General features: G+C 44.1%; 1 protein-coding gene across 3 annotated transcripts in view; it reads left to right on the top strand.

The window, feature by feature from the left end:
* Positions 1–20133, top strand: part of ebf1a (EBF transcription factor 1a) — a 424634-nt gene that overhangs the window by 391814 nt on the left and 12687 nt on the right. For all 3 annotated transcript variants that reach the window (XM_080201776.1, XM_080201777.1, XM_080201775.1), the window contains exons 12-14: positions 8632–8697; positions 9472–9649; positions 17161–17340. In XM_080201776.1, the coding sequence (XP_080057902.1) occupies positions 8632–8697; positions 9472–9649; positions 17161–17340 (424 nt within the window). The remainder of the gene's footprint in view (positions 1–8631; positions 8698–9471; positions 9650–17160; positions 17341–20133) is intronic.

Below are 20133 nucleotides of genomic sequence, written 5' to 3'. Positions count from 1 at the left end.
TCTGCACAGACAGTCACCCAAGCTGGGAATTGAACCTGGGTCCCTGGCACTGTGAGGCAGCAGTGCTAACCACTGTGCCACCATGCCTAGACCCATGATGAAGTTCATAACTGCAGCAAATTGGTTTTAATATTATAATGAGAGGATGTGTATTTTCATCAAATTAAAGAAAAAAATCTAATTTAAACAAACAAATAAATACACTATTTCACCTTAACAGGATATCCCAATATTACAGCTGATCTGTACAAAGCACAGTAAAAAAAAAACAGTGAAATAAATGGCCAGATAATCGATTGTTTTTAAGCAGTGTCAGTTGTTGTCAAGACATCAGAAGAACTTTCCTGCTTTTCCTAAAGTAATCGTCACAGGAAAATTAATTTTCACCTCACCAAGCAAATGGGACCTTGCCTTATGTGTCATCTAAAAGGTGGCACTTCTTTTTGTGAAATGTTCCCTCATTACTGTACTGACCGAAATTATCCAGTCAAGCCTCTGGATTGGGAACTTGGATTTGAACCACACTCTGAGGCAAGAGCGTTACCAACAGAGCTCAAACTGACACCAGCAATTGCCATGCCACTTGGCCAAAACATTACCTATAAAGGCAGCAGACACATGGGAACACCACTATAAGTTCCCCTCCAAGCCACTCACCATATTGACTTGGAAATATATCACTGTTCCCTCACTGTCATGGGGCAAAATCCTGGAACTCCCTTCCTAACAGCAATGTGGGTATGGGTGCATGTGGACTGCAATGATTCAAAAAGGCAGCTCACCACCCACCTGCTCAAGGGCACCTTGAGGTAATAAATGCTGGTCTAGCCAGTGATGCCCACATCCCATAAAATGAATAATGAAAAAACAATGTAATGTCAACATGAAGTGGAGAATATGTATTTCTAATAAGATAATTGAGTGAAATCTGTGGAGTGAGGAATGAAAGAAGGAGATGAGAGATGGAAAGGAGAGAGAGAAAGAGGGAGACTTTCACTCCATCAGTATTTCTTACCAAAAAAGTTTTATTCTTTATTAGGATGTAGGCATCGCTGGCAAAGATGTGGAGATGTCGGTACTGGACTGGGGTAAGCACAGTAAGAAGTCTCGCAACACCAGGTTAAAGTCCAATGGGTTTATTTGGCAGCGCTAGCTTTCAGAGCCTCAAGCTCCTTCATGAGGTGAGTGGGATTTCAGTTCACAAAAGAAGGCTGCCTTGGACAACACTTACCTGAAGATCAGAGGCTTGGAGATCCTCTCCACTTGGAGCCGGCAGTTTGCGGTGTCGATGGTAGCCATGATGTGGAGATGCTGGCGTTGGACTGGGGTAAGCACAGTAAGAAGTCTCACAACACCTGATGAAGGAACTTGAGGCTCTGAAAGCTACTGCTGCCAAATAAACCTGTTGGACTTTAACCTGGTGTTGTGAAACTTCTTACTGTGCTTACCCCAGTCCAGTGCTGACATCTCCATATCATGGCTACCATCGACACCGCGAACTGCTGGCTCCAAATGGAGAGGATCTCCCAGCCTCTGATCTTCGGGTAAGCGTTCTCTATGGTGGCCTTCTTTTGTGAACTGAAATCCCACTCACCTGATAAAAGAGCTTGAGGCTCCAAAAGCTAGTCAAAGAAACCTGTTGGACTTTAACCTGGTGTTGTGAGACTTCTTACATCACTGGCAAAGCCAGCATTTGTTGCCCATCCCTAATTACACTTGAACTTAACATTACAGAGGACAGTTAAGTGTCAATCACATTGCTGTGTGCCAGGAGTCACATGTTAGGCCTTCTGGGTAAGGATGGCATATTTCCTTCTCTAAAAGACATTAGTGACCCAGAAGGGTCTTTACAACAATTCACGGTCATCATTACTGTGACTAGTTTTGTAATTCATGATTTAGTAATTGAATTTAAATTCCCCTAGTTGCCATGAAGGGATTAGAACCCATGTCCCCAGGATCATTGCTGGGCCCTCTGGATTACTAAACCAGCGACATGACCATGATGCCACAAATGCCCCCAGTTCAGTCTGCATGGAGGATTGGTATGTCTGTGTTGTTCTCTACATTGAGTCCCCTGATAAATCCCACTATTCACCCAGAGATGATTCAGAAAACATGCCTTGGAACTTAGCACAGCAGCCAATCATTTTCCAATGTTGAAATGAGATGTGAGAAGATATGACAACTATGGTGGAATCGACTGGGGACATTGACACATTCATCCAATTAATGGAAAACACCACGTTTTAAATGGATGTAAATGTGCTAAAGGGTATCAAAGGGTTTCTGGCACCTTCTGGAAATACTACTGTGGATAAGTGGGTTCTCTAATCACCCTTGGCATACTTGGATTAGGAAACAGGAAAGAACTGCATCTCCTAGTCATTATTCAGTGGACACTTGGAAGGTATCAGAAGAAAATATTATTCTGCACATGTGGATTTCCAATAGAATCATAGAAATTTTATGGAACAGAAGGAGGCCGCTTGGCCCATCAAGTCTGTGCTAGCTGAAAAACAAGCCACCCAGCGATCTGAGGGTGAACTGTCCTTAGCGATTAGTACAGAGATCTGGAAGGGTAAATGAGCAGATTCAACACTTTGGAGTCTTCACTGTAATTGCTGCCTGATGTCGACCATCAGATCATCCATCACATTCTGCCCCAAGTACCTGCCTCTGCGGTGACTGAGTGACAGTCTGTTGACCAGTGGGCATACATGTGGACCCCACGTATCCATGCTCCTTGAGATTTCTCCTTCCGCTTACATTTGTTGGAAGAGATTGGAAGAATAGTTTTCCGGCCACTGCAATACAGTACTTGCATTTGCACGAACAGAAGGTTTTTTTTCTTATTGTTCAAAAGTTAATTGCTGGGAATATCTGCCCTCCTCCTGTCAAAGCTAAAGCTGCAGAATGGGCTGAAGCCTAAACATGAAGACTAATGTGAAAACTGAATTGTGTACTGCTGCAAGTACTGGTCTTTGGTAGCATGTCCCAGTTGGGCAGCTGGTATTGTGTTCCAGTTGGGTATCAGGTAGCGTGTCCTGGTTGGGCAACAGCTAGCATGTTCCAGTTGGGTCCCAAGTAGCTTGTCTGAGTTGAGTATCAGTGGCGTGTCCCGTTTGCTCCAAGTAACATGCAATTATCAGGTTACAAAGCTTTTGGAATTTGGGGGCAATACAGTGAGCTATCCTGACCTTGGCAGCCGTGCACACATTACTTGGAGTAGCAGTTTAAGAGAGGGCACCCAGATGAGGAACTACAAGCACTTAATGTGCTCCTGCTACAGGTCATTGATGTGAGGAACTGAGTGATCTTTATTGGAATTATAGGGGTGGTGAGGGCTGGTGGGAGAGAGTGACACCTCTAATCACAGAAATATTGCTCCAAATAGAAGAAAAAGAGGCCTAAAGCAGCAGCCATTCGATATGCATAAAGAACTATGTGAACTGTAAGTGGCTGTTAGTGGAAATGCAAACAATTTTACTGTGTACTGTGGAGAATTTAAAAATCCAGTAGCTTGTCATCAGAAAATAGACGGAAAGATTTTTGAAAATGTTGACGTTGACAGCTAAATGAATGTAATTATGTTACTAAAGTGTTTTACCTTCTTTCTAGGGGCCTTTATATATACAAACACTTAACTAGTGCCTGGAAATTGGTCATAACTACTAAGTTGCCTATAGTGACTACATTATTTTATATGAGGTGAATTTTAACTATAATTAATGTTCTTGTTGTTAGAATATAGAATAAATCCTATAAGTCTTTTACTGCTATCTTCATGCTTTGATGCATTGCTTACACACAGTCTGTGAAAAGTGTTATTTGTAACATTCACAGTGCCTGGCGGCCCAGCCTTACTCAGATTCAAACATGCTTCCCTTGTGCACTGCCTCTCTCAAAGCTGCAGGGACTTTCTGCTTGTGCAGCAGCATCTGCAGAATGGAAGAGAAGGTAACAGTGTGGTCAATGCTACATAGAAGGAATTGTTATAATTAAGTATAGAGCAGGATTCTTGTAACATTTTGTTTTATTCATTCGGAGGATGTGGAGGTATTGTCCATCCCTAATTGTCCTTGAGAAGGTGGTGGCTCATCTCTAGTAGTTCCTGTGTGTGTGTGTGTGTGTGTGTGTGTGTGTGTGTGTGTGTGTGTGTGTGTGTGTGTGTGTGTGTGTGTGTGTGTGTGTGTGTGTGTGCGACACGTGGTTCGAACTGGGCTGTTTTACAGTCCAGATGTCAATGCTCTGCCAACCCACAGTGTCCAGGTTCTGACTACATGGAGGCTCACTTGGATGAGACCAGAGTGTCTCTATGTCTCCATAACCTAACCCAACAAGTGACAGGCACCTATGGGGGATAAATTGGAGGAATGCTATGTTCTCCCAAGACTAACAGCAACAATCAGCTTTAAGTATGAATAATTTTAGTTTTCCTTTGTGACATGGTTTGATATGGAATATTTCCAGCTGAATGCTGCTATGAGTCTGGGGTTCATCTCCTGCTGTTTCTTTTAAGCAGTAGCATTCAGTGTAAGCAATCTCATTTTTAAACAATTTCTTGTTTTCAGCCTTATTAGAACCTAGTGTTTTGAGATAACCATGTGTCTTTTGTTTTGCACAGAAGTTTGATTAATGCCCCATTAAATATCAAATAGCTTTCTAACATGCCAATGGCCTTGCTGCACCTCCTCCCGCAGCTTGCTGCCCAGCATTTTAGCCACTGACCTGTTTACCTCTGTCCTTTGGTGTTGCTTTCTCAACATGTATGTCCAAGGTCAGTGCTTTTAAGTTTTAGGCTTACATTAACACTGCAATGAAGTTACTGTGAAAATCCCTTAGTTGCCACGCTCTGGTGCCTGTTTGGGTACACTGAGGGAGAATTTAGCATGGCCAACGCACCTAACCTTTACATCTTTTGGACTGTGGGAGGAAACCCACACGAAACATGCAGACTCTGCACAAACAATGACCCAAGCCAGGAATCGACCCCAGGTCCCTGAAGCTGTGAGGCAGCAGTGCTAACCACTGTCCTACCTTGCCACCCTCACTAGTCAGCTAAGACCTTTGTGAAAAATAAGAGGCCCCTCCTCATTAGTGTTGCATACATTATGTGATTTCTGGAACCTTCTATAGATTACAAGCAGAAAGTCTTTTTCTTCCACTCCTTTCCATTTTTATGAGCCTTTGTTATTCAATTCGCTCTGTATCACATCATGTTATGCACATCCCTCTCATTCAGACATTTGCTTAAAATGCAAGCAAAATACTGCAGATGCTGGAAATCTGAAATGAAGACAAGAAGTGCTGGCAAAACCCAGCAAGTCTGGCAGAGAGGATAGAAACGGAATTGATGATGGAATTTCCCGGCCTTGTTCCAGTGGGGTGGGGCTGGTAAATCTGGCAAGCCGTTTGCTGCTGGGAAGGGCTGACGTTTTGGGTCCACGTGCCTCTTTAGAGCTCTGAAGTAGCCGAAGCTCTGAAGCTAGGGTGGCACGGCAGCACAGTGGTTAGCACTGCTGCTTCACAGCTCTAGGGTCCTGGGTTCGATTCTCGGCTTGGGTCACTATCTGTGTGGAGTTTGCACATTCTCCTTATGTCTGTGTGTGTTTCTTCCGGGTGCTCCGGTTTCCTCCCACGGTCCAAAGATGTGTGGGTTAGGTTGATTGGCCATGCTAAGAAATTGTCCCTTAGTGTCCAGGGATGTGTAGGTTAGAGGGATTAGTGGGTGTAATATGTAGGGATATGGGGGTAGGGCCTGGGTGGGATTGTGTTCAGTGCAGACTTGATGGGCTGAAGGGCCTCTTTCTGCACTGTAGGCTTCTATGATTCTATGAAGAGTTTTATGGACTCAAAATGTTAATTATTTCTCTACCCATAGATGCTGCCAGACCTGCTGAGTTTATCCAACATTTTCTGTTTTCGTTTCAAGCATTTACTCCCTGCCTCTCTGCTAACTGCATTTATCTCTCTTGCACATTGCCATGTCACCCCTGTTTGCCTTCATAACCCCCCATTTCTCTTGATCCTCTTCCCTAACCTTATTCACATTGTAACGATGCAAGCTACAGACTTTGTCATGAACACAAAGGTTATTTATTAATAAGGAAAACTGTACAAAGGCAACCACCCCACCCCAAGCAGTCCATCAGTGCCCCAATTCTACATATCTCCTGCCCGCCTTCAAACTGTCTTCTGCTTAAGAAATGGCCCCACCCCCGGAGTGGTTACCCACTCTCAGTCCCAATTGTTTCCCCAAGTCAGGCGACCCTCTTCCGCTGTGCTGTCCTTACAGGGACAATCACCACACACTTACAAGGCCAGGAGCAGACCACTTGCCCATCAAGCCTGTTCCAGTGATTTGATCTGTATCTCAACTCCATTCACTTGCCTTTCCTCTGCATTACTTGAGACTCTTACCAAATGAAAACCCATCAATCTCTGTCTTGGAAAATTCCATTCGGACCTCAGCATCCAAACCCTTTTAGGTCAGAAAGTTTCACATTTCTGCTGCCTGCTGTTTGACAGTATGTTTCTTGATTTTACACCTAAATGGCCTGGATTTAATTTTAATTTTACGCCCCCTTGTTTTGGACTTCTCCACCTGATGAAGTTTAACATGGCTTATCCCATTCCTGTAATGATGTTGATTTGGGCCTAACTCTCCTCAATGTAATTATACAATATTGTCATGTCCAAACATTAAAGGTTGAAGTAATAACACAATCTGGACTCAAGTACCACCAGATCATCATTGTTGTAGAATATTTTGCATGATCCTTTAATGTATCTGATGTACAATAATTATGACAGTGGCCTAGTAGACTGAAGGACACAGCTACCCCAGCACTGTTTTAGCATCCAACATGGCGGCGGTTTAGCAGAGTTTTCACAATGCTCTAGGGACCAAAGCTGTTTAGTAACGGATACTGTCCCTTTAAGTGTCTAAAAGCAATTTACCATTGCAGCATGCAGCAATTTGGATCAGGAAGTTATTAAAAGCAGGAAGGAGAAAATCATAACATGAGCCATTTAGGATAATGTTTTTTTTCTGAATCAGAAAATCTTGCCAGGTCTTAAAGAGGAAGCTACTGAATTGTTCCATTATCGCGAGCATTATTAAGTGGGTTGATATATGTGCAAATACCAACCTTAAAATGCAAGTTAGGACGCATTTTGTGGTGATTCTTTTGCAAGTATGCCGTATAGTTTTGCAGAATACAATGGGATAGGAGTGAACACTAACAGAAAAAGCTGGAGAAGCTCAGCAGATAGGGGTGAAATTGGAAAGAAGAGTTTTGCACCATAGGATTGAGGAATAATGCAAATAGAAATGAACAGATTTGAAAGGAAGTATATGAGAAACTTAACAACTGTGCTGGCTTGGCTCAGTTTGCGGCACTGTCATTCAGTGATTAGAGGGTTCACATTCTACATTGTCATGAGCTATGCTAACATTCCAGTGTAATACTGCAGGAGTGCTGCATTGCTGGAGGTGCTGAATTTTGGATGAGATATATAGAAGTGAGACCCTGTTTGTCTGTCACCTGCACTTAAAAGGCTGGTGGCAGCACTGGAAGAGCAGGGAGCGAGGGAGTGCTCCTGGCAACAATGGGTGTGGGGGGGATGCTAATAGTGCTCACTTGGCGTCACCATTTCATTCGGTGTTGGTGGGATCTTACCGTGCATGCCTCGCTGCGTTTGACAACACAACAACCGCGCCTGCATTTCCAAAATAATTCACTGGACATAACAGATGTAATTAATTAACTCATTGGTTACGTCTTTTATGTCCAGTGAATTATTTTGGGAATTGTCTGCAAGTGGATAGTAAAGATGCAGAAAAATTCAATTATAAAAATACAAAATAAATTACACGTACAATATAAACATGAAGGTATAAATGTGTTTGTGTGTATGTGAGTGAATGTATCAATAACTGTGAAACCTATATCAATATTTAGGTTTGTTTATTAATAAACTCTTATATAACTCATTCTGTCCCCACTGGCCATTTAATTCCAAGCAGCATACTAATTCAAACCACAGTAAATTATTCCATTGATAAAATAGGAGTCATTGGGCATTTGCCACTACTCTGTGGTAATAAGGCTTGATTGGTTTATTTACAGATAATGCACGTTCACACAAATTAAGATTGCATTTAGCATCGTGACTGCCTGTCCATGTATAAAGGCAAGATGTGAATGAGCCAAATGGACCATAACATTTCCAGGTCCCGATCTGTGCTGAGTTACATGACAGTGCTGCAACTCAAGCAGTGTTCTTGTTTTGATGACCCGGGCTAGATCAGGAGAAAGTGACTCAGGAGTCCAAATTCCCCTGTTTGTGGCTCACACTGGGATATGTTTGTGAATGTTTGAGAGTTGAGGGCAGGATGAGCTTGTACTTTGACTCAAACCCAAAACTGGCTGGCATTGAGAGAGTGGATCCGTGTGGGATGCCCATTGGAACATAAAATTGGCATGGGGTGCAAAACCCACATCCAGATCCATCCCATTCCCACTGCGAGATTTAGATTAAAATCAATTCCGGTGCATCTGAATGATTCTGCATTCAAATAGTACTTTGGTAATCTAAGAAAATCTTTGTCTTTTTCTTCCATAGGAAGTTATCCTGAAGAGGGCGGCTGACTTAGTGGAGGCACTTTATGGCATGCCACATAATAACCAGGTAATAGCTAGTCCAGTGTATCATTGTATAGAGATAACACTGTGGCAATGGGGGCTTGGCGTTTGACGGACTTTTGAGGACCAGGATATTGAGAGCCAAGATGCTGCTGGCTGTGGAGCTGTGAGCCAAGATTCCGAGAGCCAGGGAACTGAGGGTCATTGCAGTGAGGATTGAGGGACATTGAGAGTACGTGAATTGAGGGAGGGACACCGAGGGCCAATGGACTAAGGGACATCAAGAGCAGGGGAACTAAGAACTGGGACACTCAAAACATGGAGAGGGAAGGCAAGAAGATTAGGAGATCAAGAATATAACTGTTGGATCCTTGCATGTGCCGATGTATTATTGGCGGCACAGTAGCACATTGGTTGGCACTGCTGTTTCACAGCTCCAGGAACCTGGGTTTGATTCCTGGCTTGGGTCACTGTCTATGTGGAGTTTGCACTTTCTCCTTGTGTCTGCGTGGGTTTCCTCCAGGTACTCCGGTTTCCTCCCACAGTCCAAAGATGTGCAGGTTAGGTTGATTGGCCATGCTAAAATTGCCCTTAGTGTTCTGAGATGCATAGGTTAGAAGGATTAGCAGGTAAGTATGTAGAGATATGGGGGAGGGCCTGTGTGGGATTGTGGTTGGTGCAGACTCGATGGGCCGAATGGCCTCTTTCTGTGCTGTAGGATTTCTGTGTTTATATATTGCTGTTTTAAATGCTCTGCGAACTGGCAGTCAGTTTCTACTGGGCTTAACTATTTATTTTTGCTTCAAAATGTGCCTGGTAGGAAATTATCCTGAAGCGAGCAGCTGATATCGCAGAGGCTCTGTACAGTGTCCCTCGGAACCACAACCAGCTTCCAGCTCTCAGTAACACATCTGTCCACGCAGGGATGATGGGAGTCAACTCCTTCAGTGGTCAGCTGGCGGTCAATGTGTCCGAATCCTCTCAGGCTGCCAATCAAGGTAAGGCTTTCTTCACATTGAATGGAATTGTCTCCGTGACTGAGCAGGCTTCTCGCAGCCCACCACCCCAACCTTGTCCGCTCTTCCCATTAGGTGGGTAAGGTCGGGAAGACTGAAGAAGCTAGTTCTGGCTGAAAGGAGACTCAGGCATGTAAAATTATAAAGGAGCTGGACAGTGTGGGTAGGATGAGCCTACTCTGTTAGCAGAGAGGTCATTAACCAGGGCACACAGATTTAAAGTAATTGATGGAAGGATTAAAAGGGAATTGATGAGATTTTAGGAGCTCGTTAGGGGTCTGGAACACATGATCAGAAAGGAATATAGAGATAGAAACCCTTGTTGCATTTAAATCCCCTTGGATATATCCTCAAGGTATTTGAAATGCAGCAACAACTTATATTTACATAACACCTTTAACCTAATGAAACATCCCATAGTATTTCACAGAAGCACTATAAGCCAAAGGATTGCACAAAGTCAGATTAGGAGATACTAGGTCAGATGGTGAAAAGCTTGATCAGGGAGAGTGTCTTAAAGAGGAAAGTGAAATAGACAGGTGGAGAGATGTAATGAGAGTATTCTACAGCCTATGACTGAACTGGAGCCATGACCACCAATGGTGGTGCAATTAAAAGCAGGGACGTTCATTGGGCCAAAACTTTGTGGGCACCGTTTTCTCAGAGTTTTGGACTTGGAGGAGATTACAGTGGTAGAGAGTGGTGAGGTCATGGGGGGTTATTTGGTCATGGGTAGAATGTGGGAGGACTGGACTGCAATGCAATAGGTAAGTCTAAAGATAATGATAGGAGTTTCAGCCGTTGAAAGCTGAGACAAGGGCAGAGTCAAGAAGTGGACATAGGCAGTTAAGTGTTGGCACGAAGATGAAGTCATGAGCTCTGTTCAGGGTCAAATGTGACACCAAGGTTGCAAACAGTTTAATATCAGACTGTTGCCAGGGAGAGGGATGGAGTCAATACTGAGGGCAAGTAAGTTGGAGCGGGGGATTAAAAATAATGACTTCAGTTTTCCCAATATTTAATTGGAAGAAACTTTTGCTCATTTGTTACTGGATGTCAGACCTGGCGAATCGTGTAAAGAGGACTGTAGACAGGGCTTTAAACTAATTAGGGGGGGGGAGGGTGCAAGGGTTGGTGACATTACGAGGCCTAAAGTTAAGGAGAGGGTACAGGTAAGGGTAGAGGCCGAGGATGTCCCAATAATAAAGGGAGTAGGGGGCGTGAGTATGGTTGGTGGCGTTCCGGCAAATAGGGTCCAGGTGAAGGCTGGGATGAAGGCACTGTATCTGAATGCATGAAGCATTCGGAATAAAGTGGATGAGCTGGTGGCGCAGATCAGCACAAATGGATATGATCTGGTGGCCATTACAGAGATGTGGCTGCAAGGTGACAGGGACTGGGAGCTGAATGTCCAGGGGTATCAAGTGTTTAGGAAGGATAGGCGGGAGGAAAGGGGGGGTGCGTAGCTCTGCTGATTAAGGATAGCATCAGGGTGGTAGCAAGGGATGATATTGGAGCCAAGGAGCAGAAAGTGGAATCGTTGTGGGTAGAGATTAGGAACAGCAAAGGGAGGAAGACGCTGGTGGGTGTCGTCTATAGGCCCCCGAATAATGATCTGGAGGTGGGGCGGGCTGTTAATGCGCAAATAAGTGCGGCGTGCAGGAATGGGACGGCCGTAATTATGGGGGATTTCAATCTACATATTGATTGGTCGACCCATGTTGGATGCGGTGGGCTCGAGGAGGAGTTCTTGGAATGCTGCCGGGATAGTTTCCTTGAACAGTGTGTGTTGGAGCCAACGAGGGAGCGAGCTATCTTGGATCTGGTGTTATGTAATGAGGCGGGTAGAATCAGGGACCTTGCGGTGAAGGATCCTCTTGGGGAGAGTGATCATTGTATGGTGGACTTTCTGGTGCAGATGGAGGAGGAGAAAGTGGGTTCCCGGACACGTGTCCTCTGTTTGAACAGAGAGGAGTACGGTAGGATGAGAAAAGAATTGGCGAATGTGGACTGGGGGAGCACGTTGGAAGGTAGGTCTGCTGAGGAGCAGTGGAGGATCTTTAAGGAGATCTTTCTTGGTGCTCAGCAGAAATTTATTCCGATGGTCAAAAAGGACCGTAGGAGGAGAGGTAATAAGCCGTGGATAACGAAGGAGGTGAAGGAAAGTGTTAAATTAAAAGCGGAGGCGTTTAGAGTAGCTAAGAGTAGTGGGCGAGAAGAGGATTGGGAGAGGTTTAAATGTCAACAAAGATTGACAAAGAATTTGATAAAGAAGGGTAGGAGAAACTATGAAGCTGGGCTAGCGCTTAATATAAAAAAGGATAGTAAGAGTTTTTATAAATATATAAAAAGGAAGAGGCTGGCTAGGGTGAACGTTGGACCCTTAGAGGATGAGAAGGGGGACTTAGTGGTAGGGGATGGGGAAATGGCTGAGGTCTTGAATAATTTTTTTGTTTCGGTCTTCACGGAGGAGGACGTGAATAATTTGCCGGGTGTTAGAGATGGAAAGGTGGTAGGACTTGGAGGGTCTCAATGACATTATTGTTACTAGAGAGGCGGTGCTCGACAGACTGGAGGGGCTGATTGTGGACAAGTCCCCAGGACCGGATGGAATGCATCTGAGGGTTCTGAAAGAAATGGCGGAGATGATAGTGGATGCCTTGGTGGTTATTTTCCAGACGTCGCTGGATTCCGGGGAAGTGCCGGAAGATTGGAAAATGGCTAATGTTACGCCGTTGTTTAAGAAGGGTGCCAGGCAAAAGGCAGAGAATTATAGGCCGGTTAGTTTAATGTCTGTTGTAGGTAAAATGTTAGAATCCGTCATCAAGGAGGAAATAGCGAGGCATCTTGAGGGGTATTGCTTGACAGAGCAGACGCAGCACGGTTTCGTAAAGGGGAAGTCGTGTCTGACAAATTTACTGGAGTTCTATGAGGATGTGTCTAGGGCGGTGGATAGAGGAGAGCCGGTAGATGTGATCTTTCTTGATTTTCAGAAGGCGATTGACAAGGTACCTCACAAGAGGTTATTGCAGAAGGTCAGGGGACATGGAGTTGGGGGTAGGGTGTTAGCGTGGATAGAGGACTGGTTGTCAAATAGGAGGCAGAGAGTGGGGGTCAATGGGTGCTATTCGGATTGGCGGTCAGTGACTAGTGGAGTGCCCCAGGGGTCGGTGCTGGGGCCTCAGCTATTTACCATTTATATAGATGATCTGGAGGAGGGAACCGAGTGTATGGTGTCGAAATTTGCTGATGACACCAAGATTGGTGGAACGGCAAATGGCGCGGAGGGTGTGGAGGGTCTGCAGAAGGATCTAGATAGGCTGGGCAAATGGGCCAGGAACGGGCAAATGGGCCAGGAACTGGCAAATGGAATTTAATGTTGGCAAGTGCGAGGTGGTCCACTTTGGTAGGAATAATGGTAGGAAGGATTATTACTTACGTGGCGAAAAACTGCAGCATGCGACGGTGCAGAGGGACCTCGGGGTCCTTGTGCATGAGTCAGAAAAACCCAGCCTGCGGGTGCAGCAGCTGGTCAGGAAGGCTAATGGGATGCTGGCCTTCATAGTGAGGGGGATTGAATATAAAAGTAGGGAGGTCTTGCTGCGGCTATATAGGGCATTGGTGAGGCCGCAGCTGGAGTACTGTGTGCAGTTTTGGGCGCCGTACTCACGCAAGGATATTTTGGCCTTGAAGGGAGTGCAGAGGAGGTTTACTAGGCTGATGCCGGAGTTGAGGGGGTTGAGCTATGAGGAGAGGCTAAATAAACTAGGCTTGTACTCGTTAGAGTTTAGAAGAATGAGGGGAGATCTCATTGAGACATATAAGATGATGAATGGGATGGATAGGATAGAGATGGAGAGACTCTTCCCGCTCAGAAAGGACAGTAGGACTAGGGGGCACAGCCTCAAGATAAAGGGGGGACGGTTTAGAACGGAGTTGAGGAAGAACTTCTTCACTCAAAGGGTGGTGAATCTCTGGAATTCTCTGCCCGTTGAAGTGGTGGAGGCTACCTCGCTAAATATTTTTAAGACGCGGGTTGATGGGTTTTTGATAAGAGAGGGGATTAAGGGTTATGGGGAGAGGGCGGGAATGTGGAACTTAGCCACGACAGATCAGCCATGATCTTATTGAATGGCGGGGCAGGCTCGAAGGTCTAGATGGCCTACTCCTGCTCCTATTTCTTATGTTCTTATAAGCAGTCTGATAATTTAGCAACAGTGGAGGAATTGGGAGAGACAGTTGTGAGGTGGAGTTGGGTGTCATCTGTGTGGACATGCAAAAACTGAAGCAATGCATTCAGACAATGTCGCCAAGGAGCAGTGTAAGAAATAGGGCTGGGTCAAGGGTAAATCCTCAGGGAGAGAAAGGGGAAAGTGGGGGAGTGCGAGAGTAGGAAGAGAAGCCATGCCAAGTGATTCCTTGGCTATGATAAAATAGATAAGAATGGAACCAGGTGAGAGCATCTGTACATTGGCAGAGGGTGGTGTGGTCAACCTGTCAAAGGCCACAGGCAGGTCAAGAGGGACAAGGAGGAAATGTTTACTTTTGTCACAGTCATATCCCCCCTCCCACCAGGATGCAGAAACTGGGAGTAAACTTCACATCCAGCTGATGTGGGAGAAAAGCATTGACGGTGAGCTTGAAGTGGATTTAGCTGCGGTGGCCTCTTCCTATCTTGGGGCCTGTACTGTTTGCTTGAAACCTGTCAATGGCTGAGTCACCTCACAATAAATGACATGAGTGCCAGAGTTAGGAGGGAGACCAATCAATGTAAAACATGGTGTAGTCACATAGTGTTATTATAGAGAAATAGCAATACTGTCGCTGCGAGGGCAAAGTAATTTCTCACTGCCTAGATACCGCAGACTTGTGAAGTAGCACCTAATATACAATGTTAGATACTGATCAATCCTTCTCTTTGGGGTTTAGTGAATCCTGACTTTTCCCTCATCTTCTATATAAACATTTCAAGTGTTCTAAAATCTGTTTGAGTGGTTGCTGCCTAGGTTGATGATGCTATTCTCTAATAGCAGAACCCTCCAGCTGTAACCCTTTTCGCTTATTGGTGTTCTATCTATGTTGATAGAAGTGCAGAAGGAGGCCATTTGACCTATTGAGCCTGCACCAATTCTCTGAGCCTCCTACCTAAGCCCTATCCCTGTAACCGTACACATTCACCACGGCTAATCCATCTAACCCACACATCTTGGGATGATGCAGCAAAAATGCTGCCTCACGTGTGACAGGACACAAGTTGGCCAAACTCCTCATTTTCATGATGCTTTGGGCAGTTGTCAAGAAAGAGCTGGCATTTCCCCACAGGAAGCAGAGAAGGATCAACAGGATCATTAAACCAGCTTTTATTTGCAGTCTGAATAGTGGATATCTTCTTTTCTCTTACTGCACAGCAAGAAAAGGATTCTCAGACTGAATCCTTACCTTGAGAATGCCCCCTAGCTAGACCAGGCCCTGGCTGGAGGCTGATGGCTTTGCTGGGACCCACAGCTGCACTGGGTGGGTGGGGAGGGTGGGGTGGGGGCTGCACACAATGTGCCGTAACCAGAAGCATCGCCAATACAAAGACTGAGTAAGGATCTTCAAGGACCACTTTTATGCTGATCTAAAAAAATTGCCTTTTTATTTGTGGATACATTGTGAGGCAGTCTTCCAGATTTTATTTTTAGCATCAAAAACAGTCAGGGGTAGTGGCGGGAATTAGAGCAGGCAAATTTAGGGGGGGAAAAAATCACTAAAAATCAGTGTTTAACTTAAGCGTCGGCAAACCTCAAGAAAACAAACAAGAGACTAAAAGGCAGTCGAGCTAAATGACAACCCACAATTATTTACACCATTCACAGGTACCAATGTTAAGTTCCAAAAGTAATGTTAAATGTTCACCAAATCCTGTCAAGTTATTTTAGTAGAAAAATCTATTTATAGTGTTTGTCAACAGACAGCGTTTACGGAATGTTCACTGCTAAAATTAAATCTCAAAGTAGTACAACACTGTAGTGTCATCAAGTACCCATCTTTTTAAAGTCCACATTCTGAGTAACCACTGCCAAACATGTGCTATGAGTTGTGTGTTATGATCACTGTAGGCAGTGTATCCATCGTATAATGTGTGCATTGGTTGGTGTATTAGGATTACTGCATTCAGGGTTATCCATTGTACAAAGTATGTTATGAATGATATATTTTGATTGCTGTACGCAGTGTATCCAGGTGCTAGGCACAGTATGTTACAATCAACGTGTACAGTTATCCATTCATTAGTAACACCTTAAACAATGACATTAAGGGATATAGGGAATTTGCGTAAAGATGGCATCGAGGTAAAAAAAATCAGCCATGACCGAGCTAAATGGCGTAGCAGGCTCCAGGGGCTGAATGGTCTACCCTTGCTCCTTTGTTCGTAACAAGACTCTTTAGCCCATATCCAATCTCAGAACTGAGCTTTGAAAAGGAAATTTCACAGTTGTTCTCCCTCCCACTAGCGCTCCGAAAGCTAGTGGCATTTGCTACCACATAAACCTGTTGGACTTTAACCTGGTGTTATAAGACTTTTCTCTCAGTTTCGATGGGCAGTGAGCCATTCTGTTGATCTTGCCATCCAGGGACTATTATATTGCTCCTTACTACTCAATGCCAGTCATAGGTGTTCTATTATCATCAAAACTGAGACAAACTAACTAACCTACTCTTACAAAGATCAAGTCTCATATCCACCTAACCTTTACAGATACAATACTGGGCAGTGCCATTCTGAACTGGGTTATATCAGGAGTTTTGAGGGTATCTTGTGTTTGTTAGAGATATAAGTATTTGTCACATGAGTGGATATGTCATTGTAGAGGTTGCAATAATGAAGGCTGCTGCATTGTGATGTCTACCTTACCCTCATTTCGATGGATTGGTTATCAGTGTATCTCAATATTGTGACATCCCTGTAGCTATTTCTGCACTCTTGCTGTTATCAGCTGTGAATCAGGATTAATAGCTTGTGCAATGTAACAAGGTCAAGATATGTGGAAAAAGTCAACGCTTTAAAGTTTAGAATCTAGGTTGGTTGGCATTTCAATATCTGGAACAGCTCAGGGAATCCAATCTTTTTCACTTTTAAGGGACCTTTCTGAAGAAACTTTCATCCCCTTTCATTATGTAGCAACATACACACCAATTCCATCAAAGGGCTGGGACAATTCATCAGATTAATATCTTCCATCATGGTCTCTCTGAGGTTAATCGGGGTTCCTCTATCACATTGGACAGTTTTCCTTCCAACCGTGCTCTCTATCAGATGCTGCAGCATAAACATTAACAAAGAGCTGATTTCAAGCAGTGCCCAGACAATTTTATCAACTCTCTTGTGTTTTAGCTACCAAGCCTTTGATATAACATCCTCTAGTAGAGCATGAGGATGATGCATAGATGACTGTGGCTATGAGAGAGATAATAATGATTTGTGTTTATATATCCCTTCTTCAATAAAGGTTTTACTCGCAACACAAGCAGTGTGTCTCCTCATGGATATGTGCCGAGCTCCACTCCGCAGCAGACGAACTATAATTCTGTAACAACGAGTATGAATGGATATGGGAATGCTGGGATGTCCAACCTGGGAGGTTCTCCTGGTTTTCTCAATGGGTCTGCTGCCAATTCGCCATATGCCAGTAAGTAAAAACAGACATGCACCAGATATTAAAATTGGTCTCATCTGTTTGTCCAACATCATGGCTTATTGGGGACTCACTAACATCTTAGCAGCATTAACATTATGAGCCTAATACATAGGTGAACCAACCCCATATCTTTCTGTACTTTTGGTCAATGCATGATTATTTCACTTGAGTGTTAAAGTTTCTATTCCATTTCAAGCAAAGGTATTATTTTACTTAATAACTTGCCATGTAATACTTCAGCCCTGTTTTAAAATTAGAACAGTAATAGCTAGCAGAACGATTTGCACAGCTTGGAAAGGCAAAACCTTCCTTATCGGCCTTTGGTGGGAGCCAAGTTCTCAATTAAAAGATTATCCTGCACAAAGTGACTGGGCCTGTTACATTCCAAGCATCACAACTCTTTACAGTTGCAAAACCAAAATAGAGAGAAGAGAAAGCTAGCCATTTCATGTTCTTCTGCAACTCCAGGGAGGAGACAGTTTAACTCCCAGTTGATTTCAGGACCGGATCAACATTTAACCTTCTCTTATAGTTGTTGCACACAGTTTGTTCTTAGACAATCCTGTTGAATTTCCTTTGGGGATCAGAAGACCTACAGAAACCCTGAAGAAATTCCTGTCAAATGCACATGGTGCTCAATAAAGGAATAAAGAGAGTTCACAAATTTGGTTGCAGTTTTATTCAATAAAGATTAAAGTTAACCTTGTTTTTTTTTCTATTGAGTCCAATAGAGAATTTGGGAATCTGTTTGCAATCTTGTCCAAAATTCTTTGACCTCGTCCGTGGTTGGGATTCTCTGGTCCTGATGCAGTGAATGGAGAGTTGGCTGAGCGCCAAATTCTCTTTTCTTGTTGACGGCGGGGTTGCAAACAGCCAAAGAATTTCAGCCCTTGTCCCTTACAAATCTATACAGAGAATTATATTACCTCCTGGCTCTTGTCCACCAAGAAGACTTTGCTCAGAATTTTCCATCCTCATTCGTAACTGGAATTTCTGGTGCTGCTGAGAGTAAAAGGAGTTTTGGCTGGAATGTCAAATTTTCTGTTCTTGCCCTTAATGGTTCCCACTATGGATGAGATCTGAGAATCCACCCTATGACCAGAAGTTTTCTGGTCCCACCAGATGGGATGCAAAGAGAGCAGCCAAAGTCATCTGGCTGTTCTCCAAATATTCCTACCTCAACTGCGATGATGCCCGCCCCTGGCAAGAATGGAAAATTCCATCCTTGACCCCAATTCAGTTTAGAAGAGTGAATTGTTGATCCAATGAAAAATGGACATGAGTAGCGGAAAAGTGAAACACTGCAATGCTGGAAATTTGACATAAAACCCGTAAGTGCTGGAAATGCTCAGTAGGTCATCTACATGGATTTTAGTAAAGCATGATAAGGTCCCTCATGGCAGTCTGGTGCAAAAGATTAAATCACACAGGATTAAGGGTGAACTAGCTAGATGAATTCAGACTGGCTTGGTCATAGAAGACAGAGGGTAGCAGTGGAGGGGTCTTTTTATGATTGGAGATCTGTGACTAGGTTCCACAGGGCTCTGTACTGGGACCCCTGCTGTTTGTGATATATATAAATGATTTGGAAGAAGATGTAGCCGGTCTGATTAGTAAGTTTGTGGATGATACAAAGATTGCTGGAGTTGCAGATAGTGATGACCATTGTCAGAGAATACAGCAGGATATAGATAGGCTGGAAAATTGGGTGGAGAAATGGCAGATTGAGTTTAATTCAAATGATTGCGAAGTGATTCATTTTGGTAGGTCTAATGCAGGGGGGAGCTATACAATAAATGGCAGAACCATGAGGAGTATAGCCACACAGAGGGTGTGCAAGTCCATAAATCCTTAAAAATGGCAACACAGGTGGAAAGGCTGGTGAAGAAGGCATATGGCATACTTGTCTTTATTGGACAGGGCATAGAGTATAAGGGTTGGCATATGATGTTACAATTATATAGGATGTTGGTTAGGCCACATTTGGAATACTGCGTCCAGTTCTGATCGCCACACTACCAGAAGGATGTGGAGGCTTTGGAGAGAGTGCAGAAAAGGTTTACCAGGATGTTGCCTGGTATGGAGGGTATTAGCTATGAGGTGAGATTGAGTAAACTAGGACTGTTCTCCCTGGAAAGACAGAGGTTGAAGGGCGACCTAATAGAAGTTTATAAAATTACGAAGGGCACAGATAGGGTGAACAGTTGGAAGCTTTATCCCAGGTCGGAAATGACAAACATAAGGGATCACAAGTTCAAGATAAGCGGGGGGTAAGGTTTGATATAGATATGTGGGGGACGTATTTTACACAGAGGGTGGTGGGGGCCTGGAATGCACTACCAAGCAAGGTGGTTGAGGCAGACACGCTAGGATCATTTAAGACTTATCTAGATAGCCACATGAACAGATTGGGAATAGACGGATACAACCGGATGGTCTAGTTAGGAACACATGATCGGTGCAGGCTTGGAGGGCCAAAGGGCCTCTTCCTGTGCTGTATTGTTCTTTGTTCTTTGTTTGTCAGGCAGCATCTGTGGAGAGGGAAAACCGGAGTTAACATTTCAGATCAGTGTGGAGGCTCATTGAGGATTTAAAATGTGAACCCCATACTAGAATTTCTGCAAAGCTAGCGTTTACTTCTTGCAATAATCTAGTGACTCTTCAGAGCTAGAAACAATTTTGTTAATAATTGGATGGCATGGTGGCACAGTGGTTAGCACTACTGTTTCACAGTGCCAGGATTCAATTCCAGCTTGGATCACTGTCTGTGTGGAGTTTGCACTT

This window comes from Carcharhinus amblyrhynchos, chromosome 13 (assembly GCF_965287045.1).
Source record: "Carcharhinus amblyrhynchos chromosome 13, sCarAmb.v2.hapA, whole genome shotgun sequence".
Classification (NCBI taxonomy): Eukaryota; Metazoa; Chordata; class Chondrichthyes; order Carcharhiniformes; family Carcharhinidae; genus Carcharhinus; species Carcharhinus amblyrhynchos.
The sequence above is the reverse complement of the archived record's forward strand: the minus strand, read 5'-3'. Positions and strand labels throughout refer to the sequence as shown.